At 38.7% G+C, this 21,172-nt stretch overlaps 1 protein-coding gene across 1 annotated transcript in view; it reads right to left on the bottom strand.

Moving 5' to 3' along the window:
• itpr3 (inositol 1,4,5-trisphosphate receptor, type 3) overlaps positions 1-21,172 on the bottom strand; it is a 315,156-nt gene that overhangs the window by 13,011 nt on the left and 280,973 nt on the right. The window contains exons 46-53 of the mRNA XM_059950461.1: positions 19,881-19,964; positions 16,261-16,362; positions 12,952-13,144; positions 10,314-10,439; positions 9,153-9,325; positions 5,877-6,041; positions 4,558-4,750; positions 888-989 (exon numbers count right to left, since the gene is read on the bottom strand). Coding sequence (XP_059806444.1) covers positions 888-989; positions 4,558-4,750; positions 5,877-6,041; positions 9,153-9,325; positions 10,314-10,439; positions 12,952-13,144; positions 16,261-16,362; positions 19,881-19,964 — 1,138 coding nt within the window. The remainder of the gene's footprint in view (positions 1-887; positions 990-4,557; positions 4,751-5,876; positions 6,042-9,152; positions 9,326-10,313; positions 10,440-12,951; positions 13,145-16,260; positions 16,363-19,880; positions 19,965-21,172) is intronic.

Here is a 21,172-nt window from a genome sequence, read left to right as displayed (position 1 = left end):
TATTATCAAACTATTGGTCCCTAAAATGTACTACCTGAGGTAATGGGTTATTCCAAAAATGTTTTGAATTTAATTCTGGATATCCTGGTCTGCAATACCTTCACTTTCAGCCACCCTAACTTCAGAACCCTCTAAGAGGAACACAATCTTGTCATGGTTTGGAGGCTTGTGTGCCTCAATGACCCAGAGAGCTGTGCTGGCTGGAGTCAGGGCTTTATGCTTTGGCTCTTGGTAGGGCCACGCATGCCAAACAGGTCAAAGGGTGGAGGCCAAAATCAGAGTACTTCATTGGTCCTCCAAGTTCGGGGGCTGGTTCAGCTCAGGGCCAGCAACCCTGACTGGTCAAACTAAACTGTTACAGAAACAGCAATGAAGAATCTTTCCACATCTGTGTGTGATGGTATGAAGATGGCCAAGGACAGACAGAGATGAAGGACCTACATTCCTGCCCTAAATGCCAGAAGGCACAACAGGCAGAAAGTTAGTAACTTCAGGATGGCAATATCCATACATTTCCACATCTAATACTATGCTAAAATATAGAGTTGCATTGTTAAAGTAGCAGTGGAAAAAGCTTCCAAATTGTGGACACTGCTGAAGGGAATACAAAGGAAAGGCCTCAGGTGAGATCAGTTAGGAAAACAAATTGAAATTAAGTCTCTTGCCAGCCGTGTATCAATAAAATAAAAACACTTGGTTGAGCCACCAGGAGCATGGAAACTAATTAGTTCTTCTGAATTTTTGAGGCTAGGAATTGGAGTAAAGGGCTAAGAACCATCTTAAATCAATCCTGTATATCTTCCGTTGTGCCCTGGCCTATGATATTGGTAAGAAGAGGTGCAGGTTTGGACACGTGGTTTGTGTGGATTGAACGTGAAAATGCTGACCTTGTGCCATATTGGCTTGGATGCCTGCAGAGCAATTAATATCATCAGCAGCACAAGAGTTAAGGATATCCTTCATTGCAACTCCGCGGGCTTCAAAGGCACCTATTGATAAAAATAAAACAATTCACATATAATCTGTTTGAAATTTTTGCCTTATGTACCCCTCTCTGCTTTGCTTTCCTATTCTCTACATTTACTCCTGTTAGAGAATTCTTGTTTTAAATATTATCATCTACTTTCACTAGCCTCTTTCTGGAACATATTTTATTTATGTTTATGAAATCCCTTATTTTAGTTCTTGAAAATAAGAGAGATTGCATTGATTTGGCACATCATAGTTTTGGTATGTCTCAGGCACTTTTTATATCCAATAATTTAATTTTGAAATGCAGACACTCGTGTCACACATTACATACAATGGCCAATAGATGCAGAGTAAACTTCCACAAACAGCAATGTGAAAATGACCCTATTATCTGTTTTGGTGATTTAAATTTTAGTCAACACACCGGAAATCTGGTCAATACACCCTGATCTTCTTCAAAATAGACCCAGGGCTGTATTGTCCCACCACATAGGAGTGAGTATGGCCTTCATTTAATGTAGGTGCACCAAAAGGTGCACCTGAAAGTAGATTTTCTGACAATGCAGTTCCTATTTAATGTTGTATTGCTTTGCCAGGACTTCTACGTTCCGATCTCAGGGCTGAGGCTTGAACTTGAAATTTCTGGTTCAGAAGCAAGAATGCTGTCACTAAGCCATGCTTGGCCATTGACAGAAGTCTTAATAAATCAATATCCAGGATTCAAGAAAAGAGAGATTTAGGAACTAAGCACAAAACATCCCTTAATCTCTGTGCTGTCACATTCAATTTCTCTAATCTAATCCAAATAAGAAAATTATAAAATGAATCTTACTAATTGCCCAATTATTACCTTAATGTAATTATTATTAATCATTAATTAATTAATGCTAATTATTAATTATTGCTGTGATTGACTGGTGGAGCAGATTCGATGGGCCAAATGGTTTAAGTATGTTCCTATTTCTCATGTTCTTATTGCAGCTACCATTGTGAATCCTTTTTTTGCTCTAGAATAACTTGCAATTCATCATTTATTTCAGGTGGGAATTTAAATCAGTTACGGAAAGTAAGTGGAAGATATTCACCAGGCCCTTCAACAAGAGAAGATGATCGGGACACGGGAAGCAAGGTACCAAAGCAGGGTCAGATTGAGAGCGATGTCCCAATGGAATGCGGTCCAGCCGTGGAGGAGGAGGAGGAGCAAATTCAGACCAGAGACAGTGATGTCAGAGACACTGATCAGGATCCTGGAGCCGGCACAAGTGAGGCCATTGGCTCTTTAAAGATGGAATTGTCAAGTCCCCAGAAAGCAGCCAGTGAGTGAAGTATGAGGGTGATATGTTCACAGAACGTGGCAGGGAGGAGGGTAAATGTGATTGCTTTTTGGAGGGTCGGTCAGAGGAGAGGGGAAATGTATTGGTGTGGTATTTGTGATGTAGTTGGGCACACATTACACCACTACAGGAAATGCATTACCTGTTCTGAGGATTTCCAGGATGTGTATTGTAGGAAATGCAGCTGACTGGATAAGAGATCATTTCTGAATCAGGGGAAATGTATTTGCCAGTATGGACAGAGCATCTCTGGGAAGCGAGTCTCACTGACCCTCCCAACATTTATTCCCATCCTAAATTGAAATAGGTGAGTGGGTAGGGTGGGAGGGGTTGCTTTCTGGCAAAGGGGTCCTTCTGGTAAAGTAATTCCCAGAGCAATGTTGGGTAGGTTTTGAGGCCAATCTTGGGATGAGTGACATATGTGTATACTTTGCCTATCCCAGTGTAACTTCCTGTGGAACATCACTGGTCAAAGAGAGCCAGCCGGGTTAAGTCTTGTTACCATCTGTCTGCTATGAATCGTAAAGTGTAATTCACCAAAGTTCCCTAGCATGTTAATTTTCTGTATGAGACTCCCATGTGGGACCTTGTCAAACACCCGGCTAACATCCAAGTAGAAAATATCCATGTCTCATTTCATCCATCATCTTTGTCACCTCCTGGAAGAACTCCATCTAGTTAGCAAAAACACTGCTTCCGCCACACAAAACCTTGTTTACTGAACCCTAACCTACCTCAAACATTCTCTCTTCTCACACTCCCATGTGGCAGAAGATATAAAAGGCTGATTGTAAGCACCACCAGCCAAAAGGACAGCTGTAAGTCTGCATTTATAAGACAATTGAATGGTCATGTACTATGTTATTATTGGCTATTAATAATAATGAGACAATTTTATATTTAAAATTGTAACATTGTGCATGTCGTATTTAATAACCACTCACTCAGACAACCACATTATACTTACAGAAGAGCAGAAAGAATACTGTTATGGTATGAACGGATTTAAGGAAGAACTGATAATAGATTATGTAATTCTATATCAGCCTAGGGAAAGCAGAAATCTTTCAATGTTACATTGTCTATCAAAACCGATTTGATTCTGTCCCTCACTGGTTGTTAATAGAACTTCCTAGTATATACACCTGATACTTACAACATCTGAAGCATTGTCGGACAGAAATCCTATTAACAACCGCAAAGGAACAATCACTGTTATCAAAATAAATGAAAGTGTTTTCCAGAGCCTGCTATGGTTTTGTTACAAACATATTTGTTACAAATATGGTTTTTGGTTATAAACAGGAGCGTTAGACTCATGTTTAGCTCTAGAAATAACAATAATAGGCAGCCGTTAGTCTCGAGAGAGACCATAGATTTGTGACTTGGAAAGCATCTGTGAAGGAAACTGATTTTCTTGAGTCAAAGGATGTTCTCGTGCCAATAGGTGCAGAGTAAACTTCCACAAACAGCAATGTGAAAATGACTCTATTATCTGTTTTGGTGATTTAAATTTTAGTCAACACACCGGAAATCTGGTCAATACACCCTGATCTTCTTCAAAATAGACCCAGGGTTGTATTGTCCCACCACATAGGAGTGAGTATGGCCTTCATTTAATGTAGGTGCACCAATAGGTGCACCTGAAAGTAGATTCTCTGATAATGCAGTTCCTATTTAATGTTGTATTGCTTTGCCAGGACTTCTACGTTCCGATCTCAGGGCTGAGGCTTGAACTTGAAATTTCTGGTTCAGAAGCAAGAATGCTGTCACTAAGCCATGCTTGGCCATTGATGAAAGTCTTAATAAATCAATATCCAGGATTCAAGAAAAGAGAGGTTTAGGAACTAAGCATAAAACATCCCTTAATCTCTGTGGTGTCACATTCAATTTCTCTAATCTAATCCAAATAAGAAAATTAATATAAAATGAATTTTACTAACTGCCCAATTATTACCTTAATGTTACTTTACCAAAATACAATTTTCCTAAATTACAAATATTATTGTGGCTCTTTGTCCAAGAGTCTAGACAGTCTGCATACAAATGAAGGGTTGAGCAGCTGATGATAGACATCCTAAAAGACTGTGTCTCTTTTCTATGCTGCCAGTCCATAAAGTTAAGTCTTTTTCAAATGCAGAAGGGCGAAACCTCAATGTATAATTGTGACAAATCAAAAGTTGCAGCAGCATCATTTTAGTAACAATCAACTCCATTGTTTCGAAGTGGTTGAGTGCCAAATTAGATGTACCTGAAGAGGTTGTGCTTGGTAATCTGTCAACTTCTAAAATGAAGTCATCCTTTAAGAAGAGGAAGCCCACGATTGAGAAGAGATAGACGAGGATGAGAGCGAGCACAGCCGTCAAGAGGATGGAGCGGCCATTACGTGTAACACTTTTTATGACATTAAACAGAGTTTCTTCTCTGTAGATCAAATCAAACAGCTGAAATGCAGAATTAGATAAATAACAAGATTAGATCGATTATTTTTTTTTAATCACATACTTTTTACGCTATAATCTTGAGAAATAGCCTGGCAACTCTCACAAGTCAGTCCTGGAACTATGCGTGAATGAAATTAGACTTTATAACTTTGAATCATAAATTTCATGCACTTCACTATGACAGGTGATAAGTCAAAATCAAAATTTATTTGGTGCAGTGTTCAAAAAATACATGAATCTTACATCTAGTAAGCCTAAACTTTTACATAAATCAAAATTTGTAACTAATGAGGTAATTTAAATAAAGGACTGATTTGTATCATACATTCTTCCTTGGATAATCAGACTGTTGGTATGAAAGCCCTCTCTTTTTTATTCATTGCAGAAAAATATAACTTCCATTGGGGCTGAGAAATCATAATCCAATTCTTACATGATCTGGCTTTCAGGGTGTGATGGTACCCACAATTCAAAGTTCAAAGTAATTTCTTTTTAATCGAAGTACGTATATATCACCATATTCCACATTGAGATTTCTTTTCTTGTAGGCATTTATTAATTTCTATCAATAAAAATTCATTTTTTGGAACTTAAAAAACAGGAATAATTTACTTCCAATCCTGGAAGCTATAGTGGCTATTACAGTGAAATCGACAAAAGGAATGTTAACAAGTGGAACTATCTCCGAATCAGGGGTTTCTTCAGTTTGACCGTATGACAAACTGGGAAGAGGAACCACTCATCAACAATTGTACAACTTATCTTGATAGAATGTATTATTCTTAACTGGTTCCATTTTAAATATTACCTTAAAATAGCTAGATTAACAAATTATCACAGCATTGATTTATAACCTACTTTTAGACTGAAATACTTCAAAAATAATCAGCTGGTAAGCAATGGAGAATGAAGTGCAGAATCGGTTTGCACAATCTAGGTTCTCACTTTAGTAAATACAGTACCACATAACACTGCATTCTCTGCAACAAAAATCCCAGTATTTAGAGGATTTACATTATAAGCAGCAATTGAGCTCTTTTTAAAATGTAACAGAAGTGAGAAAGTTCTTTGATTATTCTGTGAAAATATCTCTCAATAAAATACCCATAAATAAAAATATACATACCAGGATACTGTAGAAAAATTCATGCACAAAAAGTCCCAACACACTTGTCATTATATATCCAATGTGATAAAGGAACTCCATGTCCATGATCATAGCCTTGTATCCAATGATAAATTTCCCACCATTGCCCACAAAACTGACCAGATACACAACTTTGTTGATGAGCTGGATTTAACAGAAATGAAAGGAAATTGATTATTAGCATAATAGTACACGGCAAAACTATTCCAACATTCATTGTGGATGGCAAAGAAGTTTGTGTGAACTTTCAGAATATTGTAGTGTTTCTGCAGATTGACAGTAATTTACCACTTGTACGGAAAGTGGTGCTGGATAACTGCTGAATAAAGTGGATATTTGCTGTTTCTTTACTGGTGAATATGACATTTCTGTACTGTTGATATACCAGTGACATTCTATTGGATGATAAGGTAAGTTACTGTTGAATACAATCATTATTTTTATAAAATGTGTTGTTGGCATTAAAAAGTGATTCTCCACCCCCATCATGACTTACACCACCCTATTCTTCTCACATTCCTATAGAATGTATTTCTAAACTAATTATTTGTATTTTCTAAAAGGCTTCTTATTTCTGAACAGCCTTCAGTAAGGTTTCATGTTGTAGAACATGCACGGATAGAAGTAACACAATGTAGAACCAACCAGCAAAATGGCAGAAAACAAGAGTGTTATATCAAAACTTCACTAATCTGGCGCACTTGGGTCTAGGAGATTTGAAATTATTGAATGTTAATACCCAAAGCACTTTTAATTCACAGTTTTTTTTAAGTCACCTAGTAATACAATAATTTTTCCAGTGACTCTAATGAGGTTAAAGACAGCAGGAAATACAGAAGCACTCCCAAGCTGGCTCTGCTTTGTTCTCTGGAATCTCAGCTCAAGTTGTCAGAATGTCAGTTATTTTCAAATCAGCGATGCTAGATGATCAGAATTTTACTGTACTTGAAAGTTATAATAGGAGAATGTGCAGTCGTTATGTTTTCTGTGAGCCCTGTGGACCAGCAAATTGAAAGAAAACTCTGGAGTTTTTTGGATTGCAAGTAGGGTAGGGTGAGGGAATTAATACATGAGAAGAACGGATACTTTGGAGTGAACAGGAATACCCCATTGACCATTCAATAAAATCTTGGCTGATCATCTACCACAATACCATTTTCCTGCTCAGTCAGGAGAGAGCTCTAATATACAGAAACTAATAATCTTAACTCTAAATTCAGTCAATAACCAAGTCTCCACTGCCCTCCAAGCTAGAGAATTCCAATTGCTCTGTCCCACACAGGTAAGTACATACATTTCCTTACCTCGGTACTAATTGCCCTGTCCCTTATTATGAGATCATGTTTTGGATTTGTCAGTCAAAAGTAACATCCTCTTTGTATGCAACCACAAGAGATTCTGCAGATGCAAGAGGTCCAGAGCAAGACACACAAAATGCTGTGCCCTATGTATGCCCTTTCTCCCATGGTCCACTCTCCTCTTCTATTAGATATCTCCTTCTTCAGCCCTTTATTTCTCCCACCTATCATCACTCAGCTTCATACTTCATCCTCCCTCCCCACCCACCTTCCCCCTTCTCCTATCACCTGTCAGATTGTAATCCTTCCTCTTTCCCCCCACCTCCTTCTCCCTTCCTTTCCAGTGCTGAAGAAGGGCCTCAGCCTGAAAGATGGACAGCTTATTCTTCTTCATAGATGCTGAGTTCCTCCAGCCTTTTCTGTGTGTTGATCTTTGTATGTATCCTTTTTGGTCCTTGATGAATATTTCTATGTTTCAATGAGAAAACCGCTCATCCATCTAAACTCTAAAGAACAGGGATCTAGCCTACTCCATCTATCCTCTTGTGACAGACCTGTCATCCGAGAAGCCATCCCGGTGAATCTTTACTGCACTTCAACTATAAAAAGAATATCATTTTTAAGGTAAGGCACCCAGCATTGTACTGAATACTACAAGTGTGAGCTTACTAAGGTCCAATGTAATTGTAAAATATCACTTAGCCCCTATTTAATTATGATAACAGAAGCTGCTAACACAAGGCAGATAATCATTCAAAGCAACAATACAGATCAACAGTACAATATTTAAGAGATAGTCAAGCAGAGTACAGGAATTCAAAGCAGCTAAGTAGCTTGAAACTTGTTTTGGATCCCATTTGGACTGTGTCTGAGTACTGTGAACAGTTCTAGTGCCACAGTAAGAGATTTGTGACCCACAGCTCAGCTCAACATGAAGAAGTACATTAGTTGCAAGCTAGTTGTTCCAGGCAGTGGTCATGCAGATGGAAGGAGTTAGAGCACAATAACAGAAAGTGTACTTGGGGGCCATGGACAATGGCTTTAGCCCTTCCACGTAGTCCTTCCAGTGCCTAGAAATAGAAAATTCCTGCTCCCCAGTGCTGACGAAGATTTGTTAGTTTGAAAAGAGTGGAGGTGACAAGGCAGCTAAAGTTGAGGTAGTCTTCAAGCTAGTGGAAGGAAATGCTTTCTTTTTGGTTAATGCCCCAAACTACAGCATTTACCTAAGAAACAGGGTGTGCTTTTTGGATAGATTCTTAGGGTACATTAGCGATATTGGCGTAGGAACAAGAAAAGATGATTGCAGGTGATATATGGCTGACTGGATAGTTAAGAAAGAAACTGGAGAAGGTGACTGGGTGATGTATAGTGTGGATAGTCTGTGACTGCAAAGCTAACTCATTTCACTTACATCCACTTCTCTAAATGTCGGTATAATTAGACTGCATAGGCCTGAGACACATGCATATCTCCTAATTTGTCCTTTCATATGGAATGCATCTCTTTCTCGTTAACTTCTCAAAACTTTCACATAGCTAAATATCTCGGCAATTGTCATCTAATTTACAAATAAATTAAACAGAGATGGCGCACGAGGATTGTGGAATTTTGCCAATTTATTATAGCAAAAGCAGACTGAAAATGTCACGTCTTTTGTCAACCATGATTAAATACCAGCATCACTTTTAGATGTCATTGCCATGACTATTCATTTGTCTGCTGATTACTGAGTGAGGGCTCCTTGTGCTGATTGTATTTTTTAAAATGATTCTCTGGATAACTCTCCAATTCCTGCACCAAATAACAAATAATGCAACTGAAAAAAAATTAACAGAAAAGGTGCATTTTACAGATAAACAGATTTTTTTTTAGCCACGGGGACAAAATAGTGGAACTAGCAAGTGTATATTTTACACATTTCAATACACTTTTTGTTGATTATCAACTTTATACTTACATTAAGTAATCCCAGTGTTATCAACGTGTGGCCTATTCCAATGTAATATATAGATCGAACTGTCAGTGCTATCATTAATGGTCTGAGATCATATCTCTTGATAAACAAAGAAACTACTGAGAAGACTATTACACCCCAAAAGATAAGTGAGAGAAAGGATGAATCAAAGGCTCCTGTAAGGGGAAAAAAAGAAAACCGATTAATGTTATGTTTCTAGATTTTGTTCATGAATATAAGTGTGTTTTTGTGAATCATTGCAACTTGTCTTCAGACAATGCCTGATGCCTGTATGAAGCCGGCATCATGACTTCTGTATCAATCAACTAGACCTTGCTTGACTGTAATTCCAAATCAAATGTGCTATCAAAGCTAAGGAACCAGTTCCTGAGGTCAAAGTAATTCGAGTGACCAAAGTTAGTCGTGATATCTCATAGCCTCTGCTTGCCATTGTTCTTCCTTTATGTTGTTCTGGAGAAGTGTCACGTTTCTCCACCTCAGCTTCTCAATACTAGTCTCTGATTTAGGTATTGTCAACAATTGCTGTATAATTAGCTCATATCGTTTTTAATTTGATATGATTTTCCATTGTTATCCACTGTCATTGGCAGTATTTCACCTTTACTAAGGAGTTTCATAGCAGATTGACATTAGAATTAATAAAGGGTAAGACTAACAACACGTGGGCACAGTTAGCAGAGCTTCTGCCTCATAATGCAAGACACCCAGTTTTGATCCCGACTTTGGGTTCTGCCTGTGTGGAATATGCACCTTCTCTCTGCAATAATTCCGGTCACCTTTGGATGCTCCAATTTCATGACAAAGACATGAAGGTTGGCACATTATTTGCCTTAGTGTGTAGGCAGTGGTAGGATACAAGGCTGGTTGATGATGAGGTTGGGAAAATAAAAAGAATATTTGATTAATGTGGGGTTTGTGTAAAAGAGTGGTTAATAGTCAGTGCAGACTTAATGAACCAAATGCTGTTCCAATTTTGTACCTTTCCAGGACACCATAATAATTTACTGAAGGACAAAATATTTGAACTTCACTTTTTAAAGTTCAACTCAGGTAAGGTATCTCATTAATTGTTGGACTAAATATTCACAACGTCATTCATACAGATGAACATTCTCAGCAGCAAATAATCCATACACTGCCTACCCATTGAAGTTGCTTCTCCATACGGATAGAAAAAGGCAATGACAAGATTGATAAACACAGCGAGGTGGAAGGAGATGCTGCCCCACAGAGTCATCCTCCTGGAGAACCAGTACAGCAGAGGCATACCTAAGGAGAAATGACAGTTGTTACTAAAAGCATGAAAACATAAGATCAAGAGTACGCCAAATGGATCTTTAACCTTCTCCAATCAAAATAATCATAGCTGTTCAGGATGAAGGGTCTCAGCCTGAAATAGCAACTGTTTATTCCTTTGCATTGATGCTGCCTGACCTACTGAGTTCCTCCAGCATTTTGTGTGTGCTGCCCTGTTCGAATGAAGATCACTTTCCTGCCTAATCCCTCAATTACCTCAGTGCACAAAAATCTATCAAGTCTCAGCTTCCAATGTATTCAACAACAAGCTGCCCATAGACCTCTGAAATGGAGAGGACAATGATGCATAATGATCTGAGTAAGGAAAATTACCCCTCATCTCAGTCCTAGATGGAAAGCTCCTCGTTTGTTTCAGATTAGTTCTCCATGTGACCTTTACGCACATAAATGTTCCAAGTAGATCCCCTTTCGTCATAAAAGATACAGCACAAACAATAAGTAACACTTGTTGGAAGTTGTTCCATCTAAACTAAGATTGTGCAAAGATTTACTGCTTCTTCCTACTATACTTACAGTATTTACTCTGCAAAGCCTTTCAATTCCCAGATCTCTTTGTATATCCCCTTAAATGCACAAGTGCATTTTGGCTTAATCACTCAATTTTAGATAATGATCATTAGAATCATACTGCACAGATATTAGGCCTGCACAGTCAACACCAATGATGAATCTGCATATAGGAGGGAGATTGAAAATCTGGCTGAATGTTGTCAGAACAACAGCCTCTCACTCAATGTCAGCAAGACCAAGGAGCTGGTTACTGACTTCAGGAGGAGAAATCCAGAGGTCCATGACCTAGTTCTCATCAGAGGAGCAGAGGTGGAGAGGGTCAGCAACTTCGAATCTCTTGGTGTTACCATTTCAAAGGATCTGAACTGGGCCCAGCATGCAAGTACAATTATAAAGAAAGCATGGCAGCTCCTCTACTTCCTTAGAAGTTTGCAAAATTTCAACATGACATTCTACAGATGAGTGGTGGAGAGACTGGTCACATCATGGTCTAGTATGGAAACACCAGTGCCCTTGAGTGAAAAATCCAACAAAAATTAGTGGATATAGCCCAGCCCATCACGGGTAAAGCCTACCCCCACCTGCCACCATTGAGCACATCTACACAAAATGGCCCCCCAGGAAAGCAGCATCTTCAAGGATTCCTACCACCCAGGTTACATTTTCTTCTCACTGCTGCCATCATGGAGAAGATACAGGAGTCTTAGCATCCACACCTCCAGATTCAGAAACAGTCATTATCCCTCCGTCATCAATGTCTTGAACCAGTGGGGATAACTTCACTTGCCCCATCACTGAACTGTTCCCACAACCTATGAACTAACTTTCAAGAACTGTTCATCTCATGTTCTCAATATTTATTGCTTGCTTGCTTTTCTTTCTTTCTTTCTTTCTTTCTTTCTTTCTTTCTTTCTTTCTTTCTTTCTTTCTTTCTTTCTTTCTTTCTTTCTTTCTTTCTTTCTTTCTTTCTTTCTTTCTTTCTTTCTTTCTTTCTTTCTTTCTTTCTTTCTTTCTTTCTTTCTTTCTTTCTTTCTTTCTTTCTTTCTTTCTTTCTTTCTTTCTTTCTTTTGTATCTGCACAGTTCTCTTCTGCACATTGGCTGTCAGAATGTCCTGTTGGGTGCAGTCTTTCACCGATTCCATTATGTTTCTTGGATTTACTGAGCATGCCCGCAATGAAGTGAAGTTCAGGATTGTATATGATGACGTACATGTACTTTGATAATACACTTACTTTGAACTTCGAACAAAATGTTATATTTCAACTAAATAGTTCTATTCTTTCAGCGAGTCAAGAAATATGTCCTCAATTCCATGCAATGTATTATTGTAGATATACTGTACTCTAATTCCAATATTCAGTGGAGTTGAATTTCAAATACTGAGAGCAATGCCTACGTAAATAGATTTTGTGTTAAATACCTTCAACCTCAGACAATTTTTCACCATTCTTAATATTATTTGGTAGAAAGGCATTCCATTTTGTTTTTTTACATCACTGCTACGCTTTTGAGTCTAAATTTCCTTGAGCAGTATCTTTAACACAGCGTAGTAAATGACTTTGCAAACATATCTGTACTATCTTAAATATTTTAACGTGGGTGTTCAAATATGCAAGTAAAAAATACCACGAAAATTGATACAATGAAGATATTAGACCTACGTGAGTTTTTACTGACTCCCAAGGTTATAACTTAAGTCGTTTAATTCCTATTTTAAGTAATTTCCTTGTTGCTCTTTCTTGTTGACTGCAAAAGGATAATTCCTTGCAATCTTTTTTTGACACACTGTCCAGTATTACATCAGATGTAACAAACACAACAGTCAGTCTAACAAGTCCATGCTGGCATTTTACACGGCTCAAATCTTTTCCCACCCTTTCTCATCTAAATCTAACTCTCTAATGGTTTCTAATGTGAATACTAAATAGCTCTGGCTTTGAAATATGCCCTTACTTTGGAGTTTCTTCTGCCAACGCATCTCATTGTATAGAAAGTGGGTTTTTTCAAAGAAGTCGCTGACTTTGCTGCCTTGTTCATCCTGTTCGGTGGTGTTGATGACTCGGTGCTTTGACTCAGCTGTCAAATATTCGCAAATGTCTGGCATGGGGAATACTATCTGCTCCATGTTGCGGTCACTCCGAATAATCTAACAAAAGACAGTTGAAAAGAAGCAGTTAAAACAAACTGACACTACATAGTCTTACCAGCTTTAATACCTTGAGGTTGCATGAATATTACCTACTGCTAATAAACATATCTTCAAATATGACTTTTGCAGTCCAAATGATCAAATGAGACTAATTCACTGGATGTACTTTGAGCAGTAATTGTTACCACCAAGAAGACTTGGAATTTAAATTTGAATTTAAGTACTTATATATATATTATTTAGAGTAGTAGACACCAACCTTTTTAAGCCCAAGATCCCCTACCTAGGCCTTAGTGAAAGGTGAGATCGACGCCAGATCAATTAATTACACGCATGCGCACCAGGGCAGAAAAGACCGGAAGTAAACCCCACAACCCAGAAGTAGAAATAATGTATGGACACCAGGGGTCACCACCCTTTTTTGCACCACGGACCGGTTTAATATTGACAGTATTCTTGCGGTCTGGCTGACCGGGGAGGATTACAGCGATACTCAAAGCAGGTTCCTATGTCCAGTCTATTCCGCAGTTTAGTTTTCATGGCTCTCAGCACTTAGCTTCTATCCGGCTTGCTCACAATTTTTCTGCTGAGAAAACTCAATGGGTTTGTCTCTAAGTGCAGGGTACTTGGAGTCAGGGTACTGAAGCAGTTTTGAGTGCTTCATTGCCTCATTAGACAACCTCCTGCCCGCCCGCCGCCAAACCCTTGGCCAGGTGCGGCTGGTTGTGGGTGGGGTAAGAGAACAAGGTCAGGGCCAGAGGTCCTCTTGCCGGGGCCGCAACGGTTGCAGTCCGGAGAGAGCGACCAACTGAGCGAGGAGTGCCCAACCCGCCTTGTAGGGTCTATTGGCTGACAAACGTCTGTTTCAGTAGATCACAACAAGGCAGCTGCTCTGCTACTTATGAAACCCTGAGTCCGAATGAGGTTGTCTGTGAATATTTTAGCCCCGGGTGCCCCACGAACATTCGGTGCAGTAAACAGGTTTAGAGGCGGCGCCCATCTGTCCGCGCACCGGGCCAGTACCAACGGCACTTCCCACTGGCTGCAAGAGGTGACCAGTTACCCGAGGCCAACCAGTGATCCCTGGCGCGAGGGTATCACTGCGTTTAGGCGACTGATGACCTCGCGTGTGTTCAAGTTCAACAGTGGGCGTGACAGGGAATGAGGAAAGGTGCAGCCCACTCACATCATTTCCTCGCGGCCCGGTGGTTGGGGACCACTGAAGTACATTGTGTAGTGCGGGGGAGCTACTCGCATGCGCACTGGGCAGAAAGAATGGAACTAAAACCCCGCAACCCAGAAACAATCTCTCCACAGTATTTGTGTATTTATTTTTCTTTTTTTTGGGATCTGCTGGGATAGTCTCAAAGATCGACCGGTCGATCGCGATCGACGGGTTGGCGACCACTAATTTAGAGATAAGAGTACAGTAATAGGCCCTACTGGCCCAACAACTGAGGTCATATCACCCAATTACACCCTTGTGATAAATCAGCTGACTAACCCAGACATTTCTGGAATGCAAGAGGAAATCAGAGCACTCAGAGTAAACAGAGAACATACAAACTCCTTCCAACAACAGCAAGTATTGAACCCAGGTTACATGCGCCGTAGTAGAGTAGTGCTAAACACTATGTTAAGTACTGCCCTATTTAAATTGTGGATCACTGGCGGGCTTAGCAGTGATGAATACCACAGTCTTGCCTCATTTGTTCCTGCTGTGTTATATTGCATAATACTAACCACTCCAAGCATTCAGCTTAGTTTTACTCTGAAAAATATCATAAAAGGATGAAGCGACATACAATTTTAGTATTACTAATCATCAGAAATGTATAAATAAAATTACCAAAACATAAAAAGTTTTCAGACAGATATCGTGTTGGGTTTTAGGCTTCATATAATTGTATATTTTAACTCCCTCCACTGAGACAGGAATAAAAGACTACTTTTAGTGAAATCCTCTCACAGGTGTCCAAGAGCTGTAGAAACTTATCACAATTGATACTTATAATCAATAATCCCATTGGCCAAGCAAATATGAATACAAAGTTGCACAAATCACAAGAGACATATTTTATGTTGTTCAGTACTTTTCATTATTGGTTAATGATGTCTACAATTAACATTGCAATATATTTCTGACTGGGAGAGATCAACTTGAATGGGCTGATGGACCAGGAAGCATCTGCTGTATTAAGCATGAGTAGAATTTGAGAGATATGAGGAATTAGAACCATGTCATTGTGCATATTTGTATTTGAATGAGTAAACAAATATTTTCAAATGAACATCATTCATTTTTGACATCATAGTGAAAAGACAAACTAAGGGCAACTCAATGGAAAAACTATGGCTGTTTTTGATATTGTAATTTTTGGTCCCCTTAACTGTGGTCAATGAAATATGAAGTTCAATTGTAAAGTGGTCTTCTGCTATAATATGCTCATATTATTGTTTCAACTCTGCAATAAGAGTGAAGGTCTAAAAATTTGACTATGCAGCATGATATGAATTAATTTAGTAAGAAAAACAGGAAAAAACAAGCACTAACTCAAATCAGGGACAGCCAGTTAGTCAGCATTATTCCTTCTTCTTCATGTACAATGTGCTGACAGGCCTCACTTTTCAGTCACAGTTGAAGGCGCCTTTCCACAAATTGCACAGAAGCAGGCCTTTCCCACTAACATGAAGCCTGCTTCAGCAAAACTTAAAACAAGACAAACCTCTGAGTAACATTCAGGCTCTGGAACCTACAGCCGTCTTTAGGTAAGTTGTGTCCACGTAGAAAAGTTAATCCGAGCAGCTTCCATGCACAACCTACTGAAAGTCCCCTCACTGACCAAAACATTCACCACCCGTCCCATTCTGCTTCAGTCCCAACCTTCTCCCCAGCAGCAAATCACATCCTCCCCTTTCCTCCAAAAAGGCAGCAGGAAGAGAGAAAAGACCTTTGGATTTTTTATTCATAGAAACCTTGTTCTATTGCACACACCACCAAAGGTTTTTTTGAGCAATGGAATCTTCAGACAAATACTGAGGCCTATTGTTCAGGATCTATTCATCTGTGCTGTTCAAATGGGTATGAAGCCTTAAAGTTGTTAGGATCATACCTCAATCTGCGCTGTGTGTTTTGAGTAGTATGTCAAAGGATCCTCCTCTTCTTGGGGTGGCTGATGACCCGTTTTCAACATTTGCATATTATTGAGCATAAGCTGGAAAATTGTAAAAAAAAATCCATTAAGTCAAGAGACACTGGATTTATCGATGGGGTTTATTCAGTAATCTGATGAAAATCACAAAATGTTAAGATGCCATTTGGTGCACATGTTGCTACTCATAACTTTAAAAGTAATTCCTAGATCTGAACTTGTGTAAATTGTAGAGTTGTGCATATCACCAACCATTAAATTATGCAATTTAAAAGTCAAATCAAATTAAGACATTCATGTAAGATTTTTAAAAATCTGGATCTGAGCCTGTGAAGTTCATCTGCATCTGGCTGTCAACAACATTCAATAACAATAAATTTACATAACAACTTAAACATATAAAAACATTCCAAGGTAACAACTGGAAACATTAGAAAGTCTGAGGCTATATTTACGTTAATGTTTCTTTAAAGAAGTAATAAGAAAATGATTCCTTATTTCAGAATGATACTGCTGCATAAAAATTTCAGTTTGAGTTAGATGACTTTGAATAAATTTATTGCTACAAGAGACTGGAAATTACACCAATTTTTAGCATATTCCTTGGAAATCTTGATGAAGAAAGATGGCCTTTTTGCCATTTTTCCAGTGACAAGTTCAAGGAAAAACTGGGAAGATTCAAAATGACAAAGTACTGTGTAACAATAAAGGTGTCCAAATCAAAAGGAGAGGTATAGTAAGGAGGAGGCACAAATTGAATGGCACATGTAAAATGAGGAGAAGACTTTGATAGTCAGCTGAAACACATTTCTATACAAAGCTGGAACAGTCCAAATCTCAAATGCTTAAAAATTTCAAAAAGTTTTTAAAATCTTTTAAACTGTGATTTTAATTATTATCCTATCTGAAAGTAGTGTTAATTTCGGGTCTACCTGAAACATCATCGCCCATTATCCTTTGGAACAGACGGATGCCAACCAACCAACCAATATCAAGTCATGATATTGTTACGAATAGACAACACAGAATTTACTTTTCTATCATATAACATTTTGCAGAGAAACCGCTGAGACTGCAAAGCAAGACTAGTCTGTTATGAGCCAGGCAATAAGAAGCTTCATTGACTATCTCTCTTCCCAGAAGCTGACTACGTTGCTCCATGTTCCCACCTTTTCTCTCTTTTTGTTTCAGGTTTCCAGCATCTGCATTAATTTTTGTGTCACCTTAATGATAAGGGTCTGATCTTCATAGAATCGTTTGAATTATACCTAGGTTTTCACCCATCTGGGGAATTTGAGTTCATGTTTAATAGGTGTAGTGTTGATATTGTTGACATCATATTTCATATGATGTGTTTGAAATTCCCAAGGGCCCTCCATTCCAACTCTCCTTGCAGTAACGTCTTGGCACAGCATTAATTTATTTCTCATTTGCCCTCTGTAAAATTCTTTGGGCTATTTTTCAATGAATATTAAAGCTACTATAACATAAGAGTTGTTACTTTTGTGCTGAAGCTCATAAACATCCCACCAAGTAATATGTTTGTTACTGATTTTGTGGGGACCAGCATTCATCACCCAATGAAAATCGGCAGAATTGAACCAAAATGAAATTGCTGATGCTGTAAGTCTAAAATTAAAACAAAATATGCTCAATTTGATCAGCCAGTGAGGCTGTATTTTGGGAAAAGAAACATAGTTAAAATTTCAGGACAAAGGAGCTGTATAAGACATTGGTGAGGCCTAATGTAGAGTATTGTGTGTAGATTTGGTCGCCTACCTACAGGAAATATGCAAGTAAGGTTGATGAGTACAGAGAAAATTTACATGAATGGTGTAAATTTACTGGAGGATCTGAGTTATAAGTACAGGTTGAATGGGATAGTTCCTCATTCACCGAAAACGCAGAAGATTGAGAGGAGATTTGGTACAGGTTTAGAAAATTATGAAGGGTATCGATAGGGTAAATGCAAGCAGGCCTTTCCCACTGAGGTTGGGTTAGACTACAACTAGAGATCATGGATTAAAGGTGAAATGTTTAAGAGAAACATGAGGGGAAACTTCTCTCAGAGGGTGGTGGGAATGTGGAACAAACTGCTGGTGTGAGTGGTTGACGCAATGTTGATTTCAACATTGAAGAGAAGTTTGGATAGGGTCTAGGCGGCTTAAATGGTTCGGCATTAACTAGAGGGGCTGAAGGGCCTATTGCTCTGCTGTAGTTGTCTTTGAATCTGTGACTCTATATAAAGGCAGCCAGAAGAGTTTGCACTCTGTTTGTCTTCCCACAGATGCAACCTGACCTGCCAAGTGTTTCCAGCATTTACTGCCTTGAAGAATGGGAGAATTCCTGCCTACCTTTGTAACTAAAATCTTGCTTTTAACAGAATTAAAAGCATAATATTGACTGATGCACCATATACCTAGTTTTGGATTTCAGCCGAAAAGATGCTTAATTCCAGACTTGAGCCTTGTAGACTGTGGAAAAGGCTTTGTACATCTGGAAATGAGCTCCTTGCCACAGAATATCAAACCATTACATTTGCTTTATATTTACAGTTCTCTTGCAACTAGGCCAGGTAAACTGATGGTCAAAAGTGATCCCACAGCATTGCTTGTGAGATATATAGTGATAATAATGCTACTGCACCTTAAGGAGGGGTAGATGGATTCTTCTTGTAGGATGGATTTTGTTTTGGTGCTTGGGCATGGGGAATGTTCTTTGCTGTTTCTCATCATGATGGTGATTAACATCAATTCTGATGTACAGTAAATACACGTACTTCATCAAGAATGTTGTGTTGTTGGCCAGATCAGTGATGTGGCCATCTGGTGAGACTGTCCTTGCAGCCACCATTTTGTGAATAGTTTGATGAACTGATCTTTGCTCTGGGGTAATGCAATTACAGCAATTGAACTCGGGCACAAGCAGTTTCTGCTAATGATCTGCTAAACCTGAGACCATTCTCAGATAAGAAGTTGTTCATCCTGTAAAATGGCATGTTTGCGGAGGTAATCTTGTCACCTGAGGCCAGTGTTTGGGTGACCATGTTTGACTGGATTGAACTAGTCAGAGTTGAATAGAACAAAATTTGTCACCTCAGGCACGAAGTAGGAGGCAAAGGGCATAAAACAATATTGCTTATAGCCCTGGTCTATATCCAATGAGATCTGACACAGGTCAGTCAGTTGACCTTGAGCCAATAAAACTGACACATTAGAAATTGATCTGATAAGAGAAGGAATAAAGAGAAGGATTTTGGGAGCACAGGCAATGACCAACTATCACGGATGTGGAGGACTCCACGTTGGTCACATGGAGATTACATCAGGAGCACAAGGAATGCCTGGCCAACATAGCCACTTCTTCCCCGGTATTACTTTTTTGCTCTTTAACTGTTTGGTCAGGGTCAAGGAAACTTAGTATATCTTCTCACAGGTGTTCGGCTATGCAAATTCACGTGTTTGTGAAATGAGACAATGAAGGTACTTGTCAGTAAATACAGATTCTGTTTGTGCCTAACTGATCGTTATTACTAAGGGGAATCATTCTAATAGTGTAATCAATCTTATTCACTGACTCACCATTGAAATGCCTTCTTCCACATCCTCTTGCACCCGTTTCACTGGCTTCAGTAGCTGCTGCAGCAGTTTGTTATGGCGTGACAACTGGAAGACAATATTGACTTTGGAAAAACCTTTTGTATTCAATGTTGGCTCCAAAGAGAAGTGTAAGACAATACCAGTGCAAAACCCAAGTTGTCATTTCATATCTATTTCCACATGAAAGCAGTATTGATATAGGGTAACAATGATGCTGTCTTGGGTAAATAAATATGAAATGGCAACTGATAAACTAATACTTAAACATTTGTGAACAATATGTTTTAGGTGCTACCTAACTTTTTAAGGTTCTGCAGCCCGATTGCAGTAATAAGTTCTATATTATGCTCTATATTATTCTGCCATCCAAAACAAATTTTCTGAAGACTAATTCTTTTTTTCAAAATTACTAACTACACAGGAAATGATTCAGCCTTTTTCATGAACAAACATACATAGAGTAAAACTCCAAAAACATGTGATCCAACTATTTGGAAATCCCAATGGTTCACAACTTGACTCACCAGCTGATGCCTGCTGCACTCTACGCCCACTCATTGAACCCATTTTCCTGCACTGCATTTAAACTTGCCTGATTCACGAGGGGGGAACATATTCTATTTAAGTTTAAATTAGATGTATTTTGGTGCCTCAATGGATATAGCACCATTGCCACAAAATATGAGCACTAAAGCTAGATTATTGGAGTTTTACTGCATTCATTAAATTTTTAAAAAGCATAACCTTGATTTAGCTAACAGCACTTGAACAAGATATTTAGTAGGTTGTAAGTTCAAGTCCCACACCAGAAACTTGAGTATTAAAGTCTGACAGTACAGAAGGAATTCTAGACTACTAGTGAAACATCTTCGGACAAGATGTTAAATTAAGGCCTCATACTCTTTCAGTTGTACATTAAAATAATCCAGGATATTATTTTGAATAACTGCAGGGATGTATTTTCAGTGATCTGGCTAATCTATGTCAGATAATCAGACCAGTTGGACATAATCATGATGTTGTTCTGGGATTCTGCTCTGTATCACTTCGGTGATGCCTTATCTTCATTACAAGAATGACTATCCTTCAGAAACTCTTCAATGTTAGTAACAAATTTTTGGATAACTTGAGGGTGCTGAAGGTTACTACAACACTGCAATTAGAGCATATATGTTGCATCTGGGATTTTCCTAGCTAGCTGACCAAACAGTCATTTGGATAATGGGCCATCATCTAATTTATCTGCCCTTATGAGTCTCTGAAATGGTTTCTGT

Source organism: Hypanus sabinus, chromosome 25, assembly GCF_030144855.1.
Source record: "Hypanus sabinus isolate sHypSab1 chromosome 25, sHypSab1.hap1, whole genome shotgun sequence".
Classification (NCBI taxonomy): domain Eukaryota; kingdom Metazoa; phylum Chordata; class Chondrichthyes; order Myliobatiformes; family Dasyatidae; genus Hypanus; species Hypanus sabinus.
Note: the sequence above shows the minus strand (reverse complement) of the source record. Positions and strands in the feature narration are given on the sequence as shown.